This window comes from Bos javanicus, chromosome 5 (assembly GCF_032452875.1).
Source record: "Bos javanicus breed banteng chromosome 5, ARS-OSU_banteng_1.0, whole genome shotgun sequence".
In the NCBI taxonomy this organism is placed as follows: domain Eukaryota; kingdom Metazoa; phylum Chordata; class Mammalia; order Artiodactyla; family Bovidae; genus Bos; species Bos javanicus.
The window spans coordinates 34841886-34866332 of NC_083872.1; the positions used below are offsets into that span (position 1 = coordinate 34841886).

Below are 24447 nucleotides of genomic sequence, written 5' to 3' on the forward strand. Positions count from 1 at the left end.
GTATAAATACCTCTGGAACACCAACAGGAGAAGTAGAAACATTAGTATCCACAAAATGTGTTTAAACCAAGGTATTAGCGTAAGGATTCAGGTCTATCCCAGTGTTTTACATATTATAGTTAAGGGCAATGTACAGCCTTAAAAATTGGGTATTCTGGTCCTTTGGCGTGTTCTAAATTCAGATATATGATTAATATAAAGTGATGACAATTTCTGCTTAATGTCCTTTCCGCCTCCATCTTTCAACTACTACCAAAGAGTGTATTACTTTTTAAGTTAGAATCTTGAGTAAGTAAAGCACACAGAATATTTTAAAGAAATACTGAAGGTAGTGGCATCTTATTTCATTCACATGACAAGTTCATGGCAAGTTTAACTATCTTAGAATTCTGAAATAAGGAAGATTTCATGGGAACATAAATCAACATATTTTCTTAGACTGAAAAATAAAGTTGAATTTTTTTCTAAATAACAGAAATTGAGACAAAATACCCTTGATTAATAAAGACTAACTTAATCAGTTAGGTTATGTGGCAGACCTTTTCCATAATTGAATGAGGTAAATCTCCAGTGCCAACTGACAAAAATGTATTCATGCACACGACAAAAAGCATTTTATCAAAAAACACTGTGGTCATGAAATGAAGACTACTAAAATTTTCCTAACCTAGTGGTTCTCAAAGTAATCGTGCCCTGACCTGAAGCATCAGTATCTCATGGGAACTTGTTAGAAATGAAAATTCTCCAGTTCACCTGAATCATAAGCTCAGGGTATGGAGCCAAGAAATCAGCATGCAAGCCCACTGGGTGACTCTGATACACCATAAAGTTGCAGAGCCACTGTGCCAACACTACCTGAATATATTCAGTTAAACAAGGTGCACCCAACTGAAAGAGTACCAACTTTAATTTACCCTCATATCTTGTTAATATTTTTTGATATGTTTTCAATAAACTTAAAAATAAAATAAATATCTATACTAACTGGGCAATAAATAATTTTACAAATCAAGTATTATTAATTCTTTGATTTCAACAAAACAAAGCAGAACTCAAAATTTCAGAAGATCATTAAATATAATTTTAATAATTTTTAGATAATTCTGAAAAATAATAACTTTAAGTTCTACTCTCAACTATTTATTGATATAAACTATTTAACGATGTGAACTTAAATATATAAAAAGGAAAAACATAAAATTAATGCTGAAACTAACTGCAATTCTAGCAAGAAAAAAAATACTCTGAAATACACTAGAGTAATACTTTCCAGAAAACTAGCAGAAAAAGTCTTGTCCATCTCATTATGAGATGCACTTCCAATAACTGCTTCTTTTATTTAATATTTATAAAAGTTTGTAATATATTTACTATTGTTTTATGGACTGTTTATTATTAAACCTTGTAACAATAAAATTTTAACACTTAGAGCTTTATAATGTAACAAAATTGAAAAACCTTAAAATTAACATGTCTATGTAAGTACTGATGGATCTGAGTTCAAGAAGAAAGAGGAATAGTATAAAATTTCTAATACTAAGAATACGTGTTATTTTTTAAATGGATAATGTTACATATCAAGATTCCACAGGATATAAAAAGTAAGTATCAATTTAATACATCACAAAAACATAGTATTTGCAGATAGATGAGACGAAGGGAGCTAAAAGTTTGAAGATAACCATTCCATTAGAAAACAGTATTAAACAAATGATGGAGAGGAAAGCCAAACTATAAGTGGTAACTAATCAAACAATTCAGAGTTGTCATTCATGATGAGCAAGTAAAAAAGTGCTCACCAGCATAAAAATGAACTCTTTTAGGTTCCTAGAGGTCTATTCAAACTTCTATCAATGGCACTACATACACAAGAAACTCTCAATATTTAATTTTATTCCATTTGCCAATGAGGATTTACTCAGGCTGGGGGTTGGGTTCATTTGTTAAGGTCACAGGTCAGCAATAAGGCAAAAGGAGTTTTCATGAAAATTACCTCTGAATATTCTTCAAATGACCTATTATTACCAGCATATCACTGATAATTTATTGGTTTCACTCTGTTGAACAGTTTCCCAATGGCCCTCATTAACAATATTTTAAATTAATTTAAAAGTTTCTCCTTTGAGGATAAAAAATATACGCCCACTACCCACTTAACTAGCATATGAACTGTTTCATTTCCTTTTCAAGGTTAAGAAACTATTAACATTCTTATCATCGATTGTCCAATACATATCTGCTCTTTAACATCTATTGCCTATGGGTGAAAGCTCACTAAAATTAGCAGTCAGAATTACCTATTTATTTCATGCCTTCTAGTAAGTTAAATGCACATATGATATAACTCCATTATATGGCAGAGGGGCATAATGGAAATAAATAGGTGATACATATTACATACTTTGCATAGAGTATATAATTTTGATAATATGGGTTACAATAGAAGAGAGGAAGAGAGACAGGGACCATGATTAAATGAGAGATGAGAAGAACAAGATAGCTGGAGAGAGAAGAGGAGGGTCCAAACTGAGTTACCAGTACGGGCAATCAAAAAATTATTTAGGAAGACTCAACAGAATTTGGTGATTAAATGAATGTAGTAGTTAAAGATTAAGGATAATGAGGTTTTTGTTTTGACAGTGGGAAAGGTTGAGAATGATCTGAATGTATTTCCAGGCTGAAGAAGCAATTAAAGAAAGAAAAGTTTAAGATACAGAAAAGAGGAGTTGGCAAAGACTGGTATTCAGAGTACAAATAGTTAACATCTCTTCCTGAGACAAAGGAAAGAAGGAGAATGAATTTAAATGCTAGTAAATTTGTAAGGGAAGGGTAAGAAGTAGAAATTCATGCCACATGAGCTCCCAGAATAACTATAAAGTGTTAAGATCAACTGAGAAACTGAGCATTCTCCATTAAAAAAAAGGGAAAGAGAATTATCTTGGGAATGGTGAGAGAGAAAGTGAAAAAAGTGAAAGTGAAGTCGCTCAGTCCTACCTGACTCTTTGTGACCCCATGGACTGTAGCCAACCAGGCTTCTCAGTCCATGGGATTTTCCAGGCAAGAGTACCAGAGTGGGTTGCCATGGTGAGAAAGAAGGTGAGGTGAAAGATGGTTTGTTTTTGTTAGGACAAATGAAAGTGGAGTGCAAAAAGGCTGAGTGCTAAAATATAAAATAATAACTCATAATGACCCAGGAGAAAGCAGTCTAAGAACTGAAGGACAGGTCTGAATTCTAGTTAAAAATATTTGAATTAAATACAATTGACTCAAGGGAATGCTAGGAAGGGTGCATGCATTAGCATTTGTATACATGCACATAGGCGTCCCAGGTGGCTTAGTGGCAAAGAATTTGCCTGCCAATTTAGAAGACAGGGGCTTGATCCCTGGCTCAGGAAGATCCTCTGCAGAAGAAAATGGCAACCCACTCTAGTATTCTTGCCTGTGAAATCCAATGGACAGAGAAGCCTAGCGGGCTATAGTCCATGGGGTTGCAAAGAGTTGGACACAACTTAGCAACTGAACAACACACACACACACATGTCTGATCATAAGCTCTGATTCTGAAGGGTTTTGTTACAAGATTTAAAAATAATAAAGGTATTATGGTTCTGTATTCTGATAACCACCTGAGAGAACTATAAGGTAATATATGATTAACTTATTCCTGGTCTATCAATTTCTAATGACAAAAATCACAAACCCATTAGGGCACTTAATGCTCTCACAGCTGAGAATAATATTTAATCCCTCACACTACTCTAAATCCTTTTCAACTTCATTTATTTATTATACTATACCTCTTCTGTGCTCACCTTGATCCTGCTGCTCCTGGAATGTATAATATGTAAGAAATTAATGTACATACTCAATTCTCATTTGGCCAACTATCGTCAAACATCAGTTCCCTGTACTTCATATTAAATTTATGTGCTGTGTGCTAAGTCACTTCAGTTGTCTCTGACTCTTTGCTACCCTATGGATCGTAGCCTGCCAGGTTCCTCTGTCCCTGGGATTCTCCAGGCAAGAATGCTAGAGTGGGCTGCCATGCCCTCCTCCAAGGGATCTTCCCAACCCAGGGATCAAACTCGTGTCTCTTTCATCTCCTGCACTGGCAGGCAGCTTCTTTACAGCTAGTGCCACATAGGAAGCCAATTTAAATTTATCCTTAGTATTAAATCTTACATTCCAATAACCACACTGAAAGAGATTATACAAAGACACTAACCTGGGGCAGATGCTACATGGGTCTGCGTTTGGACTTGCTCTATAGCTTGTGGTCTAATTTCAGATAAAACTTGATGACTGGAACTTGGATGTTCGACAAGTTTTACTGCAGCCAGTGCATCTGGGCCAAACATCTGAATATCCATAGAAACCAGACACACTAACATGTCTAAAACAAATTAAAAATCAACAGTTGTTAGTCAATAATTTTGTAAAACAATGACATCACTGAAAAATATATGCTATATATATAAAACGCTGCTTCTCAAATGCCAGTTTATGAATCACTATACATCAGAATTATCTGTGGATCTTTAATTCTAGATTTTTAGGCTCAATCTCTGAAAACTGATTTGGAAGCTCTGGGGTAGATGTTAGATTATCTTCATTTTTAAAAACATTCCCAAGTGATTTTGATGTGTAGCCAGATTTAGGAACTACTGATATGGAAAATACATCTTTATTTCTCAATACTTTTCAAGCCAAATTTTTATTAACTCTGATTTTAGTATTTATACCAAGGAAATAAATAATTTGAATCACTGATGAAAACATTAATGTGAATGTTTTAGTGAGTGTCTTTAAAATTGACAACTCACTAAGAAGGTGAGTTCATGAACAGTACCACTACCAGCACTGACCACTTGAAACAGATGGACCTGCTTCCTGGAGAGTAAGACACAGACATCTTGTTGATTTCAAACTCAATATATAGTAACAGAAATAAAGAGAAGAAATAAAGACTACCGATAGCCACGTGCACCCTGGTCTCTCTATAATATAAGTTTTTTATTATCTAAAACAGGCAGAAAGAATAACACAAGTGTGTCTGAAAGGGTAATGATTCCTCAAAATAAAAAGTAAACCCCAAATATCAACTATGATTTTTTTTTACAGCACAGTAAGTATTTTTCCTCAATAAAGAAAATAAATTTTTCTTTTTTGGTTTAGTCTTACCTATGCTCTTCTCTACTTTTGCAATTTTTGTGCAAGCTACATCTCCCATTTCTGTGAGCATATATAGCACCTCAAGTGTTGAGATTACGAGCAGCACATCAGGTAAAGTGAGATGACAAATGATCTCTCTGTATGAGTCCTGATCAACATATTCACAAATCAAAACACCATTATCTTCTGCTTTGCAAAGATTTCCCAAAATTTCCATGCCTGAAAAGCATACATAGCACAAACATGTATTTGTCTTTTAAAACATGATACAAAGCTTATGTACTTTGACAGTGAGAAACCTGTGAGCACTTACCCCTCATCTTTAAAAATCTATCCCTTGACATTAAGCATTTTGTAACAGTATGAAACATCAGATGAGTAGTTTTGAAATCAACAGGATCCAATAAAAGCTGAAAAAAAAGGAAGGACACTACTGTTGAGAGAGGCTTCATTCAATTTATATCCAAATACATAATTCAAATTGAATAAAAAGGAATAGAACAACATTTATAATTTTAAAAATGTAATGACTGTGAAAATAGCCGTCAATAAATCTGGAGCATCATTTCAAATATTTTTCTCCACACAACTATGTAATACCACTTTAGGCAAAAACTATATGTAAGCATTTAATATTCTATAATTATGGCAAATATAATAATCCCACATCCTAAAGTTTTAAGTAAATATTCTGCCAACTATAAAAACTGTTTTAAGGTTCTGTCACATGCTTACCTCAGCTGCAATATTTCCTAATGTGTCAAGGCCTAATTGCCTTAGAGATATAAAATGACTATGTGCAGAAAGTAATAGGAAACGGAGACAAGTACGATTAGCTGCCAAGAGCTTAACATTGCCCTCCTCAAAGGAAAGATTTCGCAAAATCACTGCAATCTGAAGTACCCGTTGTCCTTCAATATCATTAATGCCCAGCTTTCGAGGTGGATGAAATAAAGATTCCCAAATCCATTCTCCTGATGTACCTTCTACAACAGAAGAAAACATAGTTTACTTAAATTGATATTGCAATTATTATTACTGATATTTCAAATTTATTTAAAAATACTTCCTCATTGACTTACCATGAGACTTGTTTCTGTCAGATATGAGGTCACGTACTTCATTATCATCAACAATGTCTTTCCAAAACTGTAATGAGAAATTATTACACTTAATTCTGACAATATGAAATAACTATTCTATTACTTTAAAAATATTCACAATAGTTCTACTATTTTCAGTTCATGTAGATATCATTGTATTATATATACTTAGCTCTTTGACACAAATACTTGAATTTCTATAGTTCAAATATATCATTTTGGCCAGAGGCCCACAGATCCTAAAAGGTCTGTGAAAGAAATTAGCCCATCTCTAAAAAGAATGACATCTTTAAGTTCATTAACCTCTAACTAAAATTTGTCATTTCCTTAGCATTTTCTTCAACTCTGAATATTAGAAAACAAACCACAGTGGTAATAGAAATTCTTCTGACATTGTCACCAATACGAATCACAGATATTTTCAGATCACTTCATAGCTATAGAAAATATCTAGAAATGGTATTTATGCTCATTAGTACTCAAAAATTCTGACAGTTATTAATCCCATTAATAAACTGCACACAGAAACAGATTTCTATTTATAGACTCCTAAGACATAACTGGCTAGCTACTGAGTAAATCTGTATCTAGAAGAAAATATAAAAGCAAGTAGTGGAGCATTTATGTTTACAGATTTGTAACCCAGATATTCAGGTTGTGTTTTAGTACTCCATATCTACAAATTATTTTTTGATCCTTATGAGAGAGGGAATAAGTCAAAATCCACTGCTTAATCTTTTTCAAGCTAAGAAACAAACACCTTTATATTGATAAATCTATACAGAATGAGTTTTAGTTTTAACTTCTCTATGCCATTTAGCTCTATTACTTCTTATTACTTCTCGACTAATAAAGAAGCACACGGGGTATTAGTTCACTATTTCTAAACATTCTGATGTGTATTTCAAAATGACTATTTCAGTTCGAGGAATTCATAACATGAGAAAAAGTCCACAAAAGGACTTTGAGCAAAAGGACTCAAAGCAAAAAAACTCAAGATAAAAAAATGTTTGGTAACAATAAAAAAAACTAGGCATATAAAGGAAGAAGACAATGTTCAATAACAAAGAAAAAAGGGTCACAGGAAATTCAAATAAGAGAGATATCAGAGAGGAATTTTAAATGATCATGGGAAAAAAAAGAAACAGAAGATAAGACTGAAGTTTGGCATATAAGCAGAAACTTTAAGAAACAGATAAACAGAAATTTTAGAACTGAAAACAAAAACTGAATGGACATATTTAATGAATGATTACATTCCACTCAGGTAAGAATTAGTGACTGGAAGAGTTGGCAGGAAAAATATCAAGTTAGAAGCATGAAAAGACAAAAGGATGAACAGAATACAATCATTCAAGACATATACACTGAAAAGTTCTAACACAGAATTAATTGAAGTTCCTGTGGAAAATAGGAAGAATGGGAAAAACAGTATTTGAAAAGACAGGGCCAAGGAATTTTCTAAATCAATTGAAAGGTGCCAAGTCATAGACTTAAGAAACACTCAAAACTCTAAGAAAAGATAAATAAAATGTGGAGAAGCATCATAAAAAAATTCATGAAAAGCAATGATGAAGAAAATCTTAAATGCAAATGAGGGAAAAGGGACAGATAACCTTGAAAAAGACAACTAAAGACAACTAAAATTACAGGAAACTTTTTAAAAGAAATCATGGAAGCCAGAAGACAGTGGGATATTTTCAAAGTCATGGAAGTAAACATTTGGCAAAGTATTATAGAAACTTTACAGTGAAACTGCTCTTCAACATAAAAGCTGAAATAAAGACATTTTCTGACAAATGAAAACAGAAAAATGTCATCTGCAAACCCACACTGGAGAAAAAAAATGCATGAAAAGGCAGATGTGATTTGAATCAAAATAAATGCTGAATAAATAAAATACTTTAAAAAGTCTTATGGGTAAAAATATACATAAAATTAAAATCTATGAAAAATGCTTGGAAGAAAATTTTGATCAGGTCATAATGGTACTGCAGTAGTCATCCCATGATAAACCAATATGTATAAAACAAGTGTTTAAAAGAAACTGGACAAGAAAATAATGCAAAACTGTAATTACTGAAATACGGTAGGCAAATGAGGTGAGCCCAATGACCGCCCCATACATTTACACAGACACTTTTTCTACATAATGGAACAGAGATAATAAACCCAAAAGATCATCAGTTCAGTTCAGTTCAGTCACTCAGTCGTGTCTGACTCTTTGTGACCCTATGAATCACAGCACACCAGGCCTCCCTGTCCATCACCAACTCCCGGAGTTCACTCAGACTCACGTCCATCGAGCTGGTGATGCTATCCAGCCATCTCATCCTCTGTTGTCCCCTTCTCCTCCTGCCCCCAATCCCTCCCAGCATCAGGGTCTTTTCCAATGAGTCAACTCTTCGCATGAGGTGGCCAAAGTACTGGAGTTTCAGCTTTAGCATCAGTCCTTCCAAAGAAATCCCAGGGCTGATCTCCTTCAGAATGGACTGGTTGGATCTCCTTGCAGTCCAAGGGACTCTCAAGAGTCTTTTCCAACACCACAGTTCAAAAGCATCAATTCTTCGGCGCTCAGCCTTCTTCACAGTCCAACTCTCACATCCATACATGACCACTGGAAAAACCATAGCCTTGACTAGACGAACCTTTGTTGGCAAAGTAATGTCTCTGCTTTTGAATATGCTATCTAGGTTGGTCCTAACTTTCCTTCCAAGGAGTAAACATCTTTTCATTTCATGGCTGCAGTCACCATCTGCAGTGATTTTGGAGCCCAAAAAATACAGTCTGACACCGTTTCCACTGTTTCCCCATCTATTTCCCATGAAGTGATGGGACCGGATGCCATGATCTTCGTTTTCTGAATGTTAAGCTTTAAGCCAACTTTTTCACTCTCCACCTTCACTTTCATCAAGAGGCTTTTTAGTTCCTCTTCACTTTCTGCCATAAGGGCGGTGTCATCTGCATATCTGAGGTGATTGATATTTCTCCCAGCAATCTTGATTCCAGCTTGTGTTTCTTCCAGTCCAGCATTTCTCATGATGTACTCTGCATAGAAGTTAAATAAGCAGGGTAACAATATACAGCCTTGACGAACTCCTTTTCCTATTTGGAACCAGTCTGCTGTTCCATGTCCAGTTCTAACTGTTGCTTCCTGACCTGCATACAAATTTCTCAAGAGGCAGATCAGGTGGTCTGGTATTCCCATCTCTTTCAGAATTTTCCACAGTTTATTGTGATCCACACAGTCAAGGGCTTTGGCATAGTTAATAAAGCAGAAATAGATGTTTTTCTGGAACTCTCTTGCTTTTTCCATGATCCAGCGGATGTTGGCAATTTGATGTCTGGTTCCTAGCAATTACTAAACCGAGAAGATAAATTCTCTCTCCCTCTGTTCCCCCATATACATACATATATGTGTATACACACACACACACACACACACACATGAGTTTGAGCAAATTCTGGGAGACAGTGAAAGACAGGTAAGCTGGTTATGCTGCAGTTCATGGGGTCATGAAGAGTCGGACATGACTTAACAATTGAACAAGTCCTGTATTTGTCATAACAAATACCCATATATTAATTAAAAGTATACCAGAACAATTTTCAACATTCGTGAAAGACACCAAATACTAGACACTAAACAATGTAGTATTCCAATACCTATATCTAATTGAAAAATTATTATATATACAAAGAGGTATGGGCTTCCCAGGTGTTGAGTGGTAAAGAATCTGCATGTTGGCCTTGGAATATGGAATGAAGCAGGGCAAAGACCAATAGAGTTTTGTCAAGAAAATGCACTGGTCATAACAAACACCCTCTTCCAACAACACAAGAGAAGACTCTACACATGGACATCACCATATGGTCCACACCAAAATCAGATTGATTATATTCTTTGCAGCCAAAGATGGAGAAGCTCTATACAGTCAGCAAAAACAAGACCAGGAGCTCACTGTGGCTCAGATCAAGAACTCCTTATTGCCAAATTCAGACTGAAATTGAAGAAAGTAGGGAAAACCACTAGAACATTCAGGTATGACCTAAATCAAATCCCTTATGATTATACCGTGGAAGTGAGAAATAGATTTAAGGGCCTAGATCTGATAGATAGAGTGCCTGATGAACTACAGAATGAAGTTCGTGACATTGTACAGGAGACAGGGATCAAGACCATCCCCATGGAAAAGAAATGCAAAAAAGCAAAATGGCTGTCTGAGGAGATCTTACAAATAGCTGTGAAAAGAAGAGAAGTGAAAAGCAAAGGAGAAAAGGAAAGATAAAAACATCTGAAGGCAGAGTTCCAAAGAATAGCAAGAAGAGATAAGAAAGCCTTCTTCAGCGATCAGTGCAAAGAAATAGAGGAAAACAACAGAATGGGAAAGACTAGAGATCTCTTCAAGAAAATCAGAGATACCAAAGGAACATTTCATGCAAAGATGGGCTCGATAAAGGACAGAAATGGTATGGATCTAACAGAAGCAGAAGATATTAAGAAGAGGTGGCAAGAATACAAAGAAGAACTGTACAAAAAAGATCTTCACGACCCAGATAATCACGATGGTGTGATCACTGACCTAGAGCCAGACATCCTGGAATGTGAAGTCAAGTGGGCCTTAGAAAGCATCACTACGAACAAAGATAGTGGAGGTGATGGAATTCCAGTTGAGCTCTTTCAAATCCTAAAAGATGATGCTGTGAAAGTTCTGCACTCAATATGCCAGCAAATTTGGAAAACTCAGCAGTGGTCACAGCACTGGAAAAGGTCCGTTTTCATTCCAATCCCAAAGAAAGGCAATGCCAAAGAATGCTCAAACTACTGCACAATTGCACTCATCTCACACGCTAGTAAAGTAATGCTCAAAATTCTCCAAGCCAGGCTTCAGCAATATGTGAACTGTGAAATTCCAGATGTTCAAGCTGGTTACAGAAAAGGCAGAAGAACCAGAGATCAAATTGCCAACATCCACTGGATCATGGAAAAACAAGAGAGTTCCAGAAAAACATCTATTTCTGCTTTATTGACTATGCCAAAGCCTTTGACTGTGTGGATCACAAGAAACTGTGGAAAATTCTGAAAGAGATGGGAATACCAGACCACCTGACCTGCCTCTTGAGAAATTTGTATGCAGGTCAGGAAGCAACAGTTAGACTGGACATGGAGCAACAGACTGGTTCCAAATATGAAAAGGAGTACGTCAAGGCTGTATATTGTCACCCTGCTTATTTCACTTATATGCAGAGTACATCATGAGAAATGCTGGACTGGAAGAAACACAAGCTGGAATCAAGATTGCTGGGAGAAATATCAATCACCTCAGATATGCAGATGACACCACCCTAATGGCAGAAAGTGAAGAGGAACTAAAAAGCCTCTTGATGAAAGTGAAGGTGGAGAGTGAAAAAGTTGCCTTAAAGCTCAGCATTCAGAAAACAAAGATCATGGCATCCAGTCCCACCACTTCATGGGAAATAGATGGGGAAACAGTGGAAACAGTGTCAAACTTTATTTTTCTGGGCTCCAAAATCACTGCAGATGGTGACTTCAGCCATGAAATTAAAAGACGCTTACTCCTTGGAAGGAAAGTTATGACCAACCTAGATAGCGTACTCAAAAGCAGAGACATTACTTTGCCAACAAAGGTTCGTCTAGTCAAGGCTATGGTTTTTCCAGTGGTCATGTATGGATGTGAGAGTTGGACTGTGAAGAAGGCTGAGTGCCAAAGAATTGATGCTTTTGAACTGTGGTGTTGGAGAAGACTCTTGAGAGTCCCTTGGACTGCAAGGAGATCCAACCAGTCCATTCTGAAGGAGATCAGCCCTGGGATTTCTTTGGAAGGACTGATGCTAAAGCTGAAACTCCAGTACTTTGGCCACCTCATGCGAAGAGTTGACTCACTGGAAAAGACTGATGCAGGGAGGGATTGGGGGCAGGAGGAGAAAGGGACGACAGAGGATGAGATGTCTGGATGGCATCACTGACTCGATGGACGTGAGTCTGAGTGAACTCCAGGAGTTGGTGATGGCCAGGGAGGCCTGGCGTTCTGCGATTCATGGGGTTGCGACGAGTCGGACACGACTGAGCGACTGATCTGATCTAATCTGATCTGAGTGTAGGAAACGTAAGAGATGCAGGTTTGGTCCTTTTGTTGGGAAGATCGGCTAGAGTAGAAAATGGAAACCCTGTATTCTTGCCTAGGAAATTCCATGGACAGAGGAGCCTGGCAGGCTAGAGTCAATGGGGTTACAAAGAGTCGGACACGACCGAACAACTGAGCACACATACAAAGGAAGTAGGAAACACGACACGTAACTAAGGCAAACGTGGTTCAAGAAAAAAAGACCCAGAAATAATAAAAATAATAAAGAAAGTTAAGTCCCTCAGTCGTGTCCGACTCTGCGACCCCGTGGACTGTAGCCCACCAGGCTTCTCCATCCTTGGGATTCTCCGGGCAAGAACACTGGAGTGGGTTGCCATTTCATTCTCCAGGGGATCTTCCCGACCCAGGGATCGAACCTAGGTCTGCCGCATTGCATGCAGACGTTTTAATCTCTGAGCCACCAAGAAAGCCCCAAAAAGTAATAAAACTAGGAGATAAAAATTTTCAAACAACTATTATTAAATATGTTCAACCATTTAAAGGAAAATATGAACATAATTAAGGGCAATATGGGACAATATAAAAAAGTCAAATGGAATTTCACTGAAAAACAGTATCTGAAATAAAAAAATATTATTAGATGGGCTTAATTAGAAAACAGAAAATAAAAACATAACAATAGAAACTATCCACAGTGAAGTACACAGAAAACGAAAAGCCCTTAAAGCAAGGAACAGAGCCACAGTGGCTTGTAGAACAGTTCCTAAAAGGCAGGAGCGGAAATAAAAAAAACTGAACAAGTAATTGCCATAAACATTCCAAATTTCTTGAAAAAAAGTTAAATAAACCCAAGCAAAAATAATAATCCTAAATGTACATGCCAGTAATTGGAGTTCAAAATACATGAAGCAAAAACTGACATAACCAATAGGAGATACAAACACTGACAGGGCATACAAATAGTTGATGATTTCAACATTCAACTCTCAAGAAATCATAGAACAATTATACAGAAAAACATCAATGATACAGAAATATCAAACAACACTGTCAACACTCTTTGTTATCAACAAATATTACATCCAAAAAACATTCAAGTATGCATAAAACATTCACCAGAAAGACTGTAGGCTGAACTATAAAACAAGTCTTGATTAAAAAAGAATGAAATCATATGGGATGTTCTCTGGCAGAATGGAATGCAATTAAAAAGCAGTGATAATAATGACAGTAAATGATAATAATAAAAGGTAGTTTGAAAACAGAAATAAAACATTTCTATATAACTCATGAGTCAAAGAAGAAATCACAAGGGAAATAAATACCATGAACTAAATGATAATGACAACATAAAAATTGTGGGAAAATATTTCAAGTTGTTTATAGAGGGAATTGATAGCTTTATATACTGATACAAGACAAGATAAAAAATCTAAAATCAATGGTCTAAGATTCTATTTAAGAAACCTGAAAAAGCAACATTGCACAACAAAAGTTGTATATAAATAAAAAATGAGGTAAGTACTAATTTATTAAATTGTTACTATTATTTAGTCACTAAAATTAATAAGGATTAAAATAGCACTAATATGATCAACAAGAAAACAGAGTAAGTGTATATAAAATCTAAGTGGGCACAATAGTAAAAAATAAATAATACTCAGTCCAATCAATTCCAAAAAAGTAAGAAAGGACAGAAAAGAAAACCAAACAGGCAAGACATTTAGAAACCTATTCAGAACATGGTAAATTTAAACATAATTATGTATCAAAATTATACTTAAAGTAGATGGAATATACACTAATTTAAAATCAAAGTTTTTCCAACTAAGAGGTAAAAGGTCCAGTGAAAGTCTCAGTTACTCAGTTGTATCCGACGCTTTGTGACCCACATGGACTGTACCCCGCAAGGCTCCTCTGTCCATGGAATTCTCTGGGCAAAATTACTGGAGTGGGTAGTCATTCCCTTCACCAGGGAATCTTCCTGACCCAGGGATCAAACCCAGGTCTCCCATATTGAAGGCAGATTCTTTACTGTCTTAGCCACCAGAGAAGCCAAAAAAAAAAAAAAGCCCAAATATATGTTATTTATCAAAAAACTGATCTAAAATATAAAGATAAAAGAGGTTGAATATAAAATAAGAACATATAAATATCAACCAAAAGGAAGCTGATACACACACACACAAATATATAGTTACATTAATATCTGATGCTAAAGCTGAATCTCCAATATGTTGGCCACCTGATGCGAACAGCCAATTCACTGGAAAAGATTCTGATGCTGGGAAAGATTGAGAGCAAGAGGATAAAGGGGTGACAGAGGATAAGATTGTTGGGTGGCATCACTGACTCAATGGACATGAGTCTGAGCAAACTCAGGGAGATAGTGAAAGACAGGGAACCCTGGCGTGCTGCACTTCGTGGAGTCGCAGATAGTCAGACATGACTTGAGGACTGAACAACAACCACAACAGCAGATCAAAAAAGAAAGGAAAAAAAAAGGATAAAGGAGACTTAACTGTAAAAAGGAGACTTTATAATATGTCCAATTAACCAGAAGGATGTAACAGCTAGTGTTCACTAAATAATGCATTCTCAAAATGTGAAAATACTATCTTTATAGAACTATAAGGATAAAGAAATACATCCTCAATCAAAACGGGTGCTTTTAACCCATTTCTCTTCATAAATGAAGAAATAAACAGGTGAAACAGTCAGTATTGGTGTGGAAATACAAATATCATGATTGTGTTGTCATAATAAAAAAGAGGTTGTTGTTCAGTCACTAGGTCATGTTTGATTCTTTGCGACACCATGGACTGCAGCACGTGAGGCCTCACTGTTCTTCACCATCTCCTGGAGTTTGCTCAAACTCATGTCCATTAAGTCAGTGATGCTAACTAATCATCTCACCCTCTTGCACCCTCTTCTCCTTTTGCCGTCAATTTCCCCAGTATCAGGGTCTTTTCCAATGAATGGGCTCTTCACATCAAATGGCCAAAGAACTGGAGCTTCAGTTTCAACATCAGACCTTCCAATGAATATTCAGAATTTATTTCCTTTAGGATTGAATGGTTTGATCTCCTTGCTGTCCACGGGACTCTCAAGTCTTCCCCAGCACCACAATTTGAAAGCATCAATTTTGTGGCACTCAGACTTCTTTATGGTCCAACTCTCACATCTGTAAATGACTACTGGAAAAACCACGGCCTTGACTATATGACCTTTCTCAGTAAACAAAGTAATGTCTTTGCTTTTTAATATACTGGGTGGGTTGTCATAGCTTTTCTTCCAAGAAGTAAGCATGTTCTAATTTCATGGCTGCAGTCACCATCTGCAGTGATTTTGGAACCCAAGAAAATAAAATCTGACACTGCCTCCAGTTTCTTCCCCTTCTATTTGCCATAAAGTGATGGGATTGGATGCCATGATCTTCATTTTTTGAATGTTGAATTTTAAGCCAGCTGTTTCACTCTCCTCTTTCATCTTCATCAAGAGGCTCTTTAATTTCTCTTTACTTTCTGCCATTAGAGTGGTATCATCTGTATATTTGATGTTGTTGTTATTTCTCCCAGCAATCTTGATTCCAGCTTGTGATTCATTCAACCTGGAATTTCACATGATGTACTCTGCATATAAGTTAAGTAAGCAGGATGACGATATACAGCCTTGTCATACTCCATTCCCAAGGTTCATACATCCATGAACTTTGTCCTACTAGTTCAACAGTTTTGATTTGAACCAGTCAACTGTTCCACGTCCGGTTCTAACTGTTGCCTCCTGACTGCATACAGGTTTTTCAGTAGACAGGTAAGGTGGTCTGGTACTCCTATCTCTTTAAGAATTTTCCACAATCCAACTGGGTGCTTTTAACATATTTATCTTCATAAATGAAGAAATAAACAGATGAAACAGCCAATATTGCCCTGGAAATATAAATATCTGATGCTGTTGCCATAATTCAAAAAGATACATGTACCCCAATGTTCACTGGAGCAGCACTTACAATAGAAAAGACACGGAAGCAACCTAAATGTCCGTTGACAGAGAAATGCATAAATATACGCAATGGGATATTACTCAGTCATAAAAAAGAATGAAATGTCATTTGCAGCAACATAGTTGGACCTAGAGATTATCATACTAAGTGAAGTAAGTCAGACAAAGACATATCATATGATATTGCTTATATGTGGTATCTTAAAAAAAATGGTGCAAACGAACATATTTACAAAACAGAAACAGTCACAAATGTAGAAAACAAACTTATGGTTACCAAAGTTGCAAGCAGGGTGGAGGGGATAAATTAGGAGACTGGAATTAACATATACACACTATTATTTTTATGTATTTTGATGAAATATATAATTAATAAGGACCTACTGAAAAGCATAGAGAATTCTACTCAATATTCTGTAATAACCTATGAGAAAAGAATGTAAAAAAGAATAGACACATGTATATGTAAAAATGATTCACTCAACTATTCACCTGAAACTAACACAACACTGTAAATCAACTATACTCCAATAAAAAAAATTTTTTTTAATGATTAACTGTATTGGCTTAAGTGACTTATGTAGACACTTACACCTAACAATTTCAGAACACAGGTCACCTTGAAGATATTGCAGGTTCAGTTTCAGACCACCACAATAAACTAAATATCATAATAAAGTGAGTCAACCCAAACAAACATTTTGGTTTCCCAGTGCCTATAATATTTATGTTTATACTCTACTATAATCTATTAAGTGTGCAATAGCATTATGCTCCAAAAAACTGCCAGTCAGTTCAGTTGCTCAGTTGTGTCCGACTCTTTGCAACCCCATGGACTGCAGCATGCCAGGGCTCCCTGTCCATCACCAACTCCCGGAGTTTACCCAAACTCAGGTCCATTGAGTCGGTGATGCCATCCAACCATCTCATCCTCTCGGCCCCTTCTCCTCCCGCCTTCAATCTTTCCCAGCATCAGAGTCTTTTCCAATGAGTCAGTTCTTCGCACCAGGTGGCCAAAGAATTGGAGTTTCAGCTTCAGCATCAGTCCTTCCAAAGAACATTCAGGACTGATTTCCTTTAGGTTGGATCTCCTTTGATTAGGAAAGAATGCTAAAAAACAAAAGGCTAACCATCATCTGAACCTTCAGTAAGTCATAGTAGCAAAATCAAAGATCATACATTACCAAAACTACTATAATAGTGGATTGGCCAAAAAGTCCCTTCAGTTTTTAAGTAAAAATAAAAGACATACTTTTCATTTTTACCATGAACTTTATTGAACAATGTATTTATCATTTTGTTCTACTAAATTCTGTCACTTTTCAGGTAATTGCATATGCATCATCTCAAAACTTTTTATCTTTTTTGGGCAAAGAACTGTTCCAGGTGCCTTTTACAGTCTTCGAGGAAACTTTTTCCCACTGGAGAAATTTTTTCCATTAAGAGAATCTGTAAAGACGGAAATAAGTGGAAATCCAAAGGTGCAATGTCTGATGAATATGGCAGACGAATTAATGTCCTAGCCAAGCTATCACAGTTGTTGCCTGGTCATCAAAGAAACACATGTTCTTGCATTATCCAGATGGAAGATGATGTGTTTTCTGTTGACTAATCTGGACACTTTTTGTGAAGTGCTGCTTCCTGTTGGTCTAATTGAGTAGTACTTGTTGGAATTAATAATTTCGTTTTCCAGAAGGAACTGATAATAGAGGTCTCCCTTCCAATCCCAGCATATACACAACATCACCTTCTCTGGATGAAGACCAGTATTCCATGTGGTTGGTGGTGGTTCATTTTGCTTTGCCCCACATTATTTTGCCGTATTCACTTTTCATCACCTGTCATAATGTGCTTTAAAAATGGAATGTTTTCATTATGTTTAAGCAGAGAATCACATCCAGAAATATGGTCAAGAAGATTTCATTCGCTTAACTAATGAAAATAACCAAGCTGGTGCAAATGACTTTCAAGGCTTGATTTAGATCTTTTGAGTATGTCAGCTATTTCCTGCATGGTATAACACTGCCTCGGAGAAGGCAATGGCAACTGACTCCAGTACTCTTGCCTGGAAAATCCCATGGGCGGAGGAGCCTGGTGGGCTGCCATCTATGGGGTCGCTAAGAGTCAGACACGACTGAATGACTTCACTTTCACTTTTCACTTTCATGCACTGCAGAAGGAAATGACAACCCACTCCAGTGTTCTTTCCTGGAGAATCCCAGGGACGGGGGAGCCTGGTGGGCTCTATGGAGTCTATGGAGTCGCACAGAGTCTAACACGACTGAAGTGACTTAGTAGCAGCAGCTGCATAACACTGACTGTTCTCAATTAATGTCTTGATTTGATCACTATCAACTTCAAATGGTCTACCCAACTGAGGAGCATTGCCCAGTGAGAAATCTGTAGCAGGAAACTTCATGAACCACTTCTAACATGTTCAGTTAGTCATAGCACCTTCTCTATACATTGCACAAAACTTTTTTTGTGTTTCTGTTGCATTTTTACATTTCTTGAAATAATAAAGCATCATATGCCAAAAATGTTGGTTTTCTCTTCCATCTTCAATATTAAAATGGTTATACAAAAATTCACCAATTTTGTTAAGCTTTTCTTAACCCATGCCAATATGACAGCTGTCACAGTACAATCTACCAAAATTGTTTCAAATAAAGTTAAAGACAACTAGCAATACTAAAGCCATTGTACAGAAAAAAACAAAATGAACCTTTTGGCAAACCCAATAACAAAAAATAATAATTAAAAAGTTTGAAATAATGAATTATCAAAATGAGCACAGACACATGAAATGAACATATGTTGTTGGAAAAAATGGCATTGATAAACTAAACTTGCTCAACACAGGGTTGCCACAAACCTTCAAGGTGTAAAAATGTATCTGCAAAGTACAGTAATCAATGCTAAGCTACAAAGTAATGGGTGAAAACATTTCAAAGATTAAAAACTAAGCAGAACAGTCTCTCTAAACATACTAAAATTCAGTTAGATATTAGTAAAAAAAAGGAAATTAGGAAGTTTTCCATATGTTTTTGGAAATTAAGAAAATTCCCTTCTAAATAATCCATTTTCTTAAAGAGAAAAACATAATGGACATTAGAAGATATTTTAAAATGCATTATAATAATGATACGAAATTATCAATATTGGAAGTACAAAGTTAAAGTGTGTTTGGATGGAATTTTATGACTTTAAATATATATATTAGAAAAAACAGAAACAAAAATCAGTAACTCCAAGCACCAGCTCAAGAAATTAGAAAAAGTGAAGAGATTTAAACCCAAAGAAGACAGTATGTGGAATAAAATATAAATACTAGAAATTAATGAAAATATATAACAGATGTGATCATCTGTTCATCTTCAACATATTTGTGTCTTCTTGATTTTATGTGATTAGTGATTATACTGACAACTCTATTCCTCATTGTGATGGCGTGTGTTACTTTAATATACTTTTTTTGTGTGTGTTTATTGACCAGTTTTCTATAGTTAAAGAAATTATCTGCCTAACTTCAATCAAGAGGTGATGGGGTAATACAGAACTTTGGGTTAGCTTGTAAAGTTGGGAATTAAAAAGGCAACTCTATCATGGTGAGAAATTTGAAGGTTTAATATCCTCAAAGAAAGAGAGACAAAAGGGACTGTCTTGAGCTTTGAGTTAAAAACAATCCATAATGTATTTCACCACTAGCTTGCTTCACAATTCCCATGACTTTGTTTTTACTATCAGAGTAATCAGAAAAATGTCCAATAAAAAAATTAATATAAAGTCATTCTGATCAGTATTTCAAGTGACTGGCAAAAGCAACAGAGAAAGGAAAAAATACTTTCCAGCCAATCTGCACAAAAATCCTACATAAATAAGTCTGCTGAAATTTATAAAGCAACATTAAAAAACACAAAGGAATAATTCACCATGAACCAGAGTTAGTAGAATCAGAGTCACAGGAGGCTTAGATATTAGCACTATCAAGTATGTGTTTGTATATACACAGATTTGAGAATTTCTAGAAATTAAAACACAGTCACTATAATTAAACTTAACAAAAAAATCTAGTGGCATATTACACAGCTGAAGAATGATTAAGTAAACTGAAAAATAATCTTAAGGAAATTATCCAAACTGCTACTTAGTCTGAGTATCCTCAGATTTATTGCTTCTGTTACAGATTTATCATTCTTAGAAATCAATATATGATAAAATGAAAACTTCATTTGTTTATTAGCTATTCTAAAATATTTTTTACTCAGCTTAATCACAGTTCTTATATAAAATAAGTAACTGACCTTTGGCCCTTGGCTACATACAAAGCAATGTTTCATATTTTAATTTACATGAATTACCTTAACAAAATCTCTATCAGTCTTCTCCTTCCATTCTTCTCCAAATACAGTAGAAAAGGATCCTAAAGCTAAAAGAATAAATAGCATATTCAGTAATATGAAATTACTTATTTCACTTAGTTCCTGAATAGATAGGTTTGGAAAAACAGTAAAAATACACCTTAAGATACCTTGTTCACTAAAAACTGCTTCATAATAAATGATAGAAAGTCATGATAATTTCTCTTGAAATACAGTTTTTTAAATTATAGAATTTAAAGAAAGTTTTTGTCACACTCTAAAAACACACAACTGGCTTTCATAATAGTTACACAGACAATAATAATTACTCTGCATTAGTTATGATTTGTAGAAGAAAAAAATATTAAAAAGTCAAACTGATGCTATTACTATTAGGTTCCCAAACTTTTATAATCTTAAATATTCATTCATTTCAAAAATAATTATATAATTTATATTTGAAATATTAATGGGCAAGATATTCTTTAGGAATAAATCTTTAGAAAACATTCTAAGCCATATAGCTGATTTATAGTTTCTTGATAAAGATGTTTTAGGAGGAAACGCAAACCATTTATTTTCAAAAGCTTCTTCTTAATAACACACTACCCCTGCCTCTCACAACAAAGGTTGAGGTATACAGATACATGTTATACCTTTTTTTTTTCATCTCTATGTTGCTAACTCACTTTGTCAGCAATGGGACTAGACAGTAAAGTCATATAATACAAATTTTTAAACTGTGACACAATAGGCATCGCTCTTTAAAAATCAGGTAAGTACTTTCATCAACTATCTATAATTATATATATTCTATAATGAAAGCTACTGGTTTTCAAATGAAGAAGAAAACTACATAGTGGCAACTGTTAACAGAAAAACTAGCTTTATGAACTTGATTCTTCAAAAAAATACAAGTAAGCCTTCTTAATGGATGTGTTAATAACAAGGATAACACATGGATGTATTTTCTGTCGTAAAAGATTTACTGAATGTTTGTAGTCTTATTACACCTTTAATTACAGACATAATATTTACTTAATATTGTGTGTGTTAGTCACTCAGTCACGTCCTACTCATTGAGACCCCATGGACTGTAGTCTGCCAGGTTCCACTGTCCATGGAATTCTCTAAGCAAGAATACTGGAGTGGGTTGCCATTCCCTTCTCCAGGGGATGTTCCTGACCCAGGGATTGAAACCGGGCCTCCTGCATTACAGGCAGATTGTCTACTATCTGAGCCACCAGGGAAGCCAAGTAATATTTACTTACTATTGAGTTAAAATAAAATTTCTAAAGTACTTAGGTAAGAATAAGACTTTTCATTGAAAAAGTATTAAAAAGGGTGAGGAATGAAAACAGTTTAACATTATATTGATATTAGAATCATGAGAACATGATATAAAGGGTAAGTGTGAAGTTTTTAATAAATAAATTTAACTACAGTGACCTAAAGAAGAGTTTCATCAAATGTATACATACATAGCAGCTATATCAGAAAAATAAAGTCCATATACTTCTAAAGAAAGACAAGATTTTGTTTATCCTGAAGAAAACCTTACAAAGAAAAACTCCATGGGAAAAGAACACTGAATGCAAATATAAGATGGAAAAATTAAATTTTTGGCACATGGGATTTTTATTATACTTCTTCAAACACATATCATGTATAAATATCCCACACATTCAAAAGAAGCGGTATCTATATTTTCTCTCAATTAAAATTCCATGCCTAAAAAAATTCAAAACCTCTCAAGAGCCTAATGAAATATATACATAATCATACATACCCTTAATATTTTCATAATGTAAAAACACTGTTTTAAAAGTATATGGTCTTCATAAAGTCCCTATATACTCTGGAACTCTAAATTCTGACTACTGAAATAAAAGAAACATTCCTCAAATAGCATTTGCTAATATTAATTATTAATGATTGCTACTCTACATAATAATTTAGTCTGAGATAAAAAAAAAGTGCTAAAGAATGTCACACTTCATGCATTAAAACTGGTAAACTCAGTTTATCATATATATACAAATGAAATCCTTATCCAATGATTAAATGGTAAGAATTCACCAAAATTATTATGGCCTGAGAATATTTATTCTTTCTAAAAATGAACCAATGTTAAACTCCATTCTGTATTAAATGCTGAAAAATGTATTTAAAAGATCAAGATGAAATATTAGAAAGCAAAGAACATAAAAGTGAGGTGGAAATCCATGAAAGTTAGATCTTCACAGTTACAATTCAAACTGATTAAGTGCTGATCTTTGTTCCTCCTCCACATTGTAACCAAAAATAGTTTCAGAAGTTTAAGAAACTAATTTCAATTTAATTGCAAAACGTCTTCATATAAAATAAATACATGTCAGATTTTAAGGAATTCTATTTAGGGAACTCCCTGGCAGTCCAGTGATTAGGACTCTGTTCTCACTGCTGAGGGCTTGGGTTCAATCCCTGGTTGGAGAACTGAGAACCCATGACCTGCATGACACGGCCAACAACAACAACAAGAAAAAGGGAATCCTATTTAGATAATCCCAAATAAAAGCATGCTTGAAAATTACAGAAAAATGAACTTATTTGCAAACATACTGCTACTTAAAGATAAACACAAAAATACTCATATACCTATGAAATATTACAAGAAATTCTCAGACTATTCTATATAATTTCCTATATGATAAAATAATTGCAAAATGTATCAATACTTTAATCTATTAATAGAATAAACTTCTGGCAAAAGAAGTTACAATGGTTGCTGGGGTAGAAGGAGGATTGAGAAGCAAGAAGAAACTTTCTATCAATAACATTCAGCTGACATAGATATTTTAAAAGGACAAACTATGAGCAGGAAAAAATTTCAAAACCTATTTTTTAAAGTCCTATTAAACTACAATTACAGAATTGTGCAATTTGGTCTGAAGAGTAATCCAGATTTGAGATAATTTCACAGAAAACAAAGAACCTGATCTACAAAAACCTACAACTAGAAAATCCTACAAGTAAAACTATGAAATATTTGATAATCCTTATTTTGATTATTATGCAGCAAATTTTCAAATGCATTGACCTAAACTATTTAGTTAAAAAATTTAACTATACACCTGCAGAAATAGACATCAGAAAACAATTTCTTACAGGTCTAGTTTTTTCTATCAAAAGTTTGCATCAAACAATTTCAAATCAACAAACCCACATTTATTCTAAGAAAAATGCAGCATTTTAATTTCGAAAGCTCTAATGAGGTTAAATATCTAATCTATTCAAATATATAAGGTTAAAAAAATCCAGACATTCATTATTTTAAATGATACATTTAATATAACAAAAGCAAATAAAGAATGCTATTATATTGACTAATGAAAATATTCTCCTTAAAAACCTTTCAAAAAAATCTAAACACACCTTTAACAGAATGATTATATAATACATTAAACCTAAAACTTACTGTCGTCAAACACCCCGGCATTAGCAAGTAATAATGTGATGATTTTAGGGTCTTTTTCAAGTTGCATGACATGTTTGCTTTCATTTGACAGGAGAGTGCATACATTAATAGCAAAGTCCACTTCGTTTGGGAGTCCAGATAACAGTGAAAGCACCAGTTTATTGTAATCATTTGGCGAATTGAAGTCCATAGATAGCCCATAACTCTGACGGAGATAATCTAACAAAGACAAAAAACAACACTGT

General features: G+C 34.8%; 1 protein-coding gene across 1 annotated transcript in view; it reads right to left on the reverse strand.

Annotated features, from left to right (window-relative positions):
• Positions 1-24447, reverse strand: part of ARID2 (AT-rich interaction domain 2) — a 208213-nt gene that overhangs the window by 63106 nt on the left and 120660 nt on the right. Inside the window, exons 5-11 of the mRNA XM_061416372.1 lie at positions 24203-24421; positions 20746-20813; positions 6255-6321; positions 5908-6158; positions 5486-5582; positions 5182-5391; positions 4226-4393 (exon numbers count right to left, since the gene is read on the reverse strand). Coding sequence (XP_061272356.1) covers positions 4226-4393; positions 5182-5391; positions 5486-5582; positions 5908-6158; positions 6255-6321; positions 20746-20813; positions 24203-24421 — 1080 coding nt within the window. The remainder of the gene's footprint in view (positions 1-4225; positions 4394-5181; positions 5392-5485; positions 5583-5907; positions 6159-6254; positions 6322-20745; positions 20814-24202; positions 24422-24447) is intronic.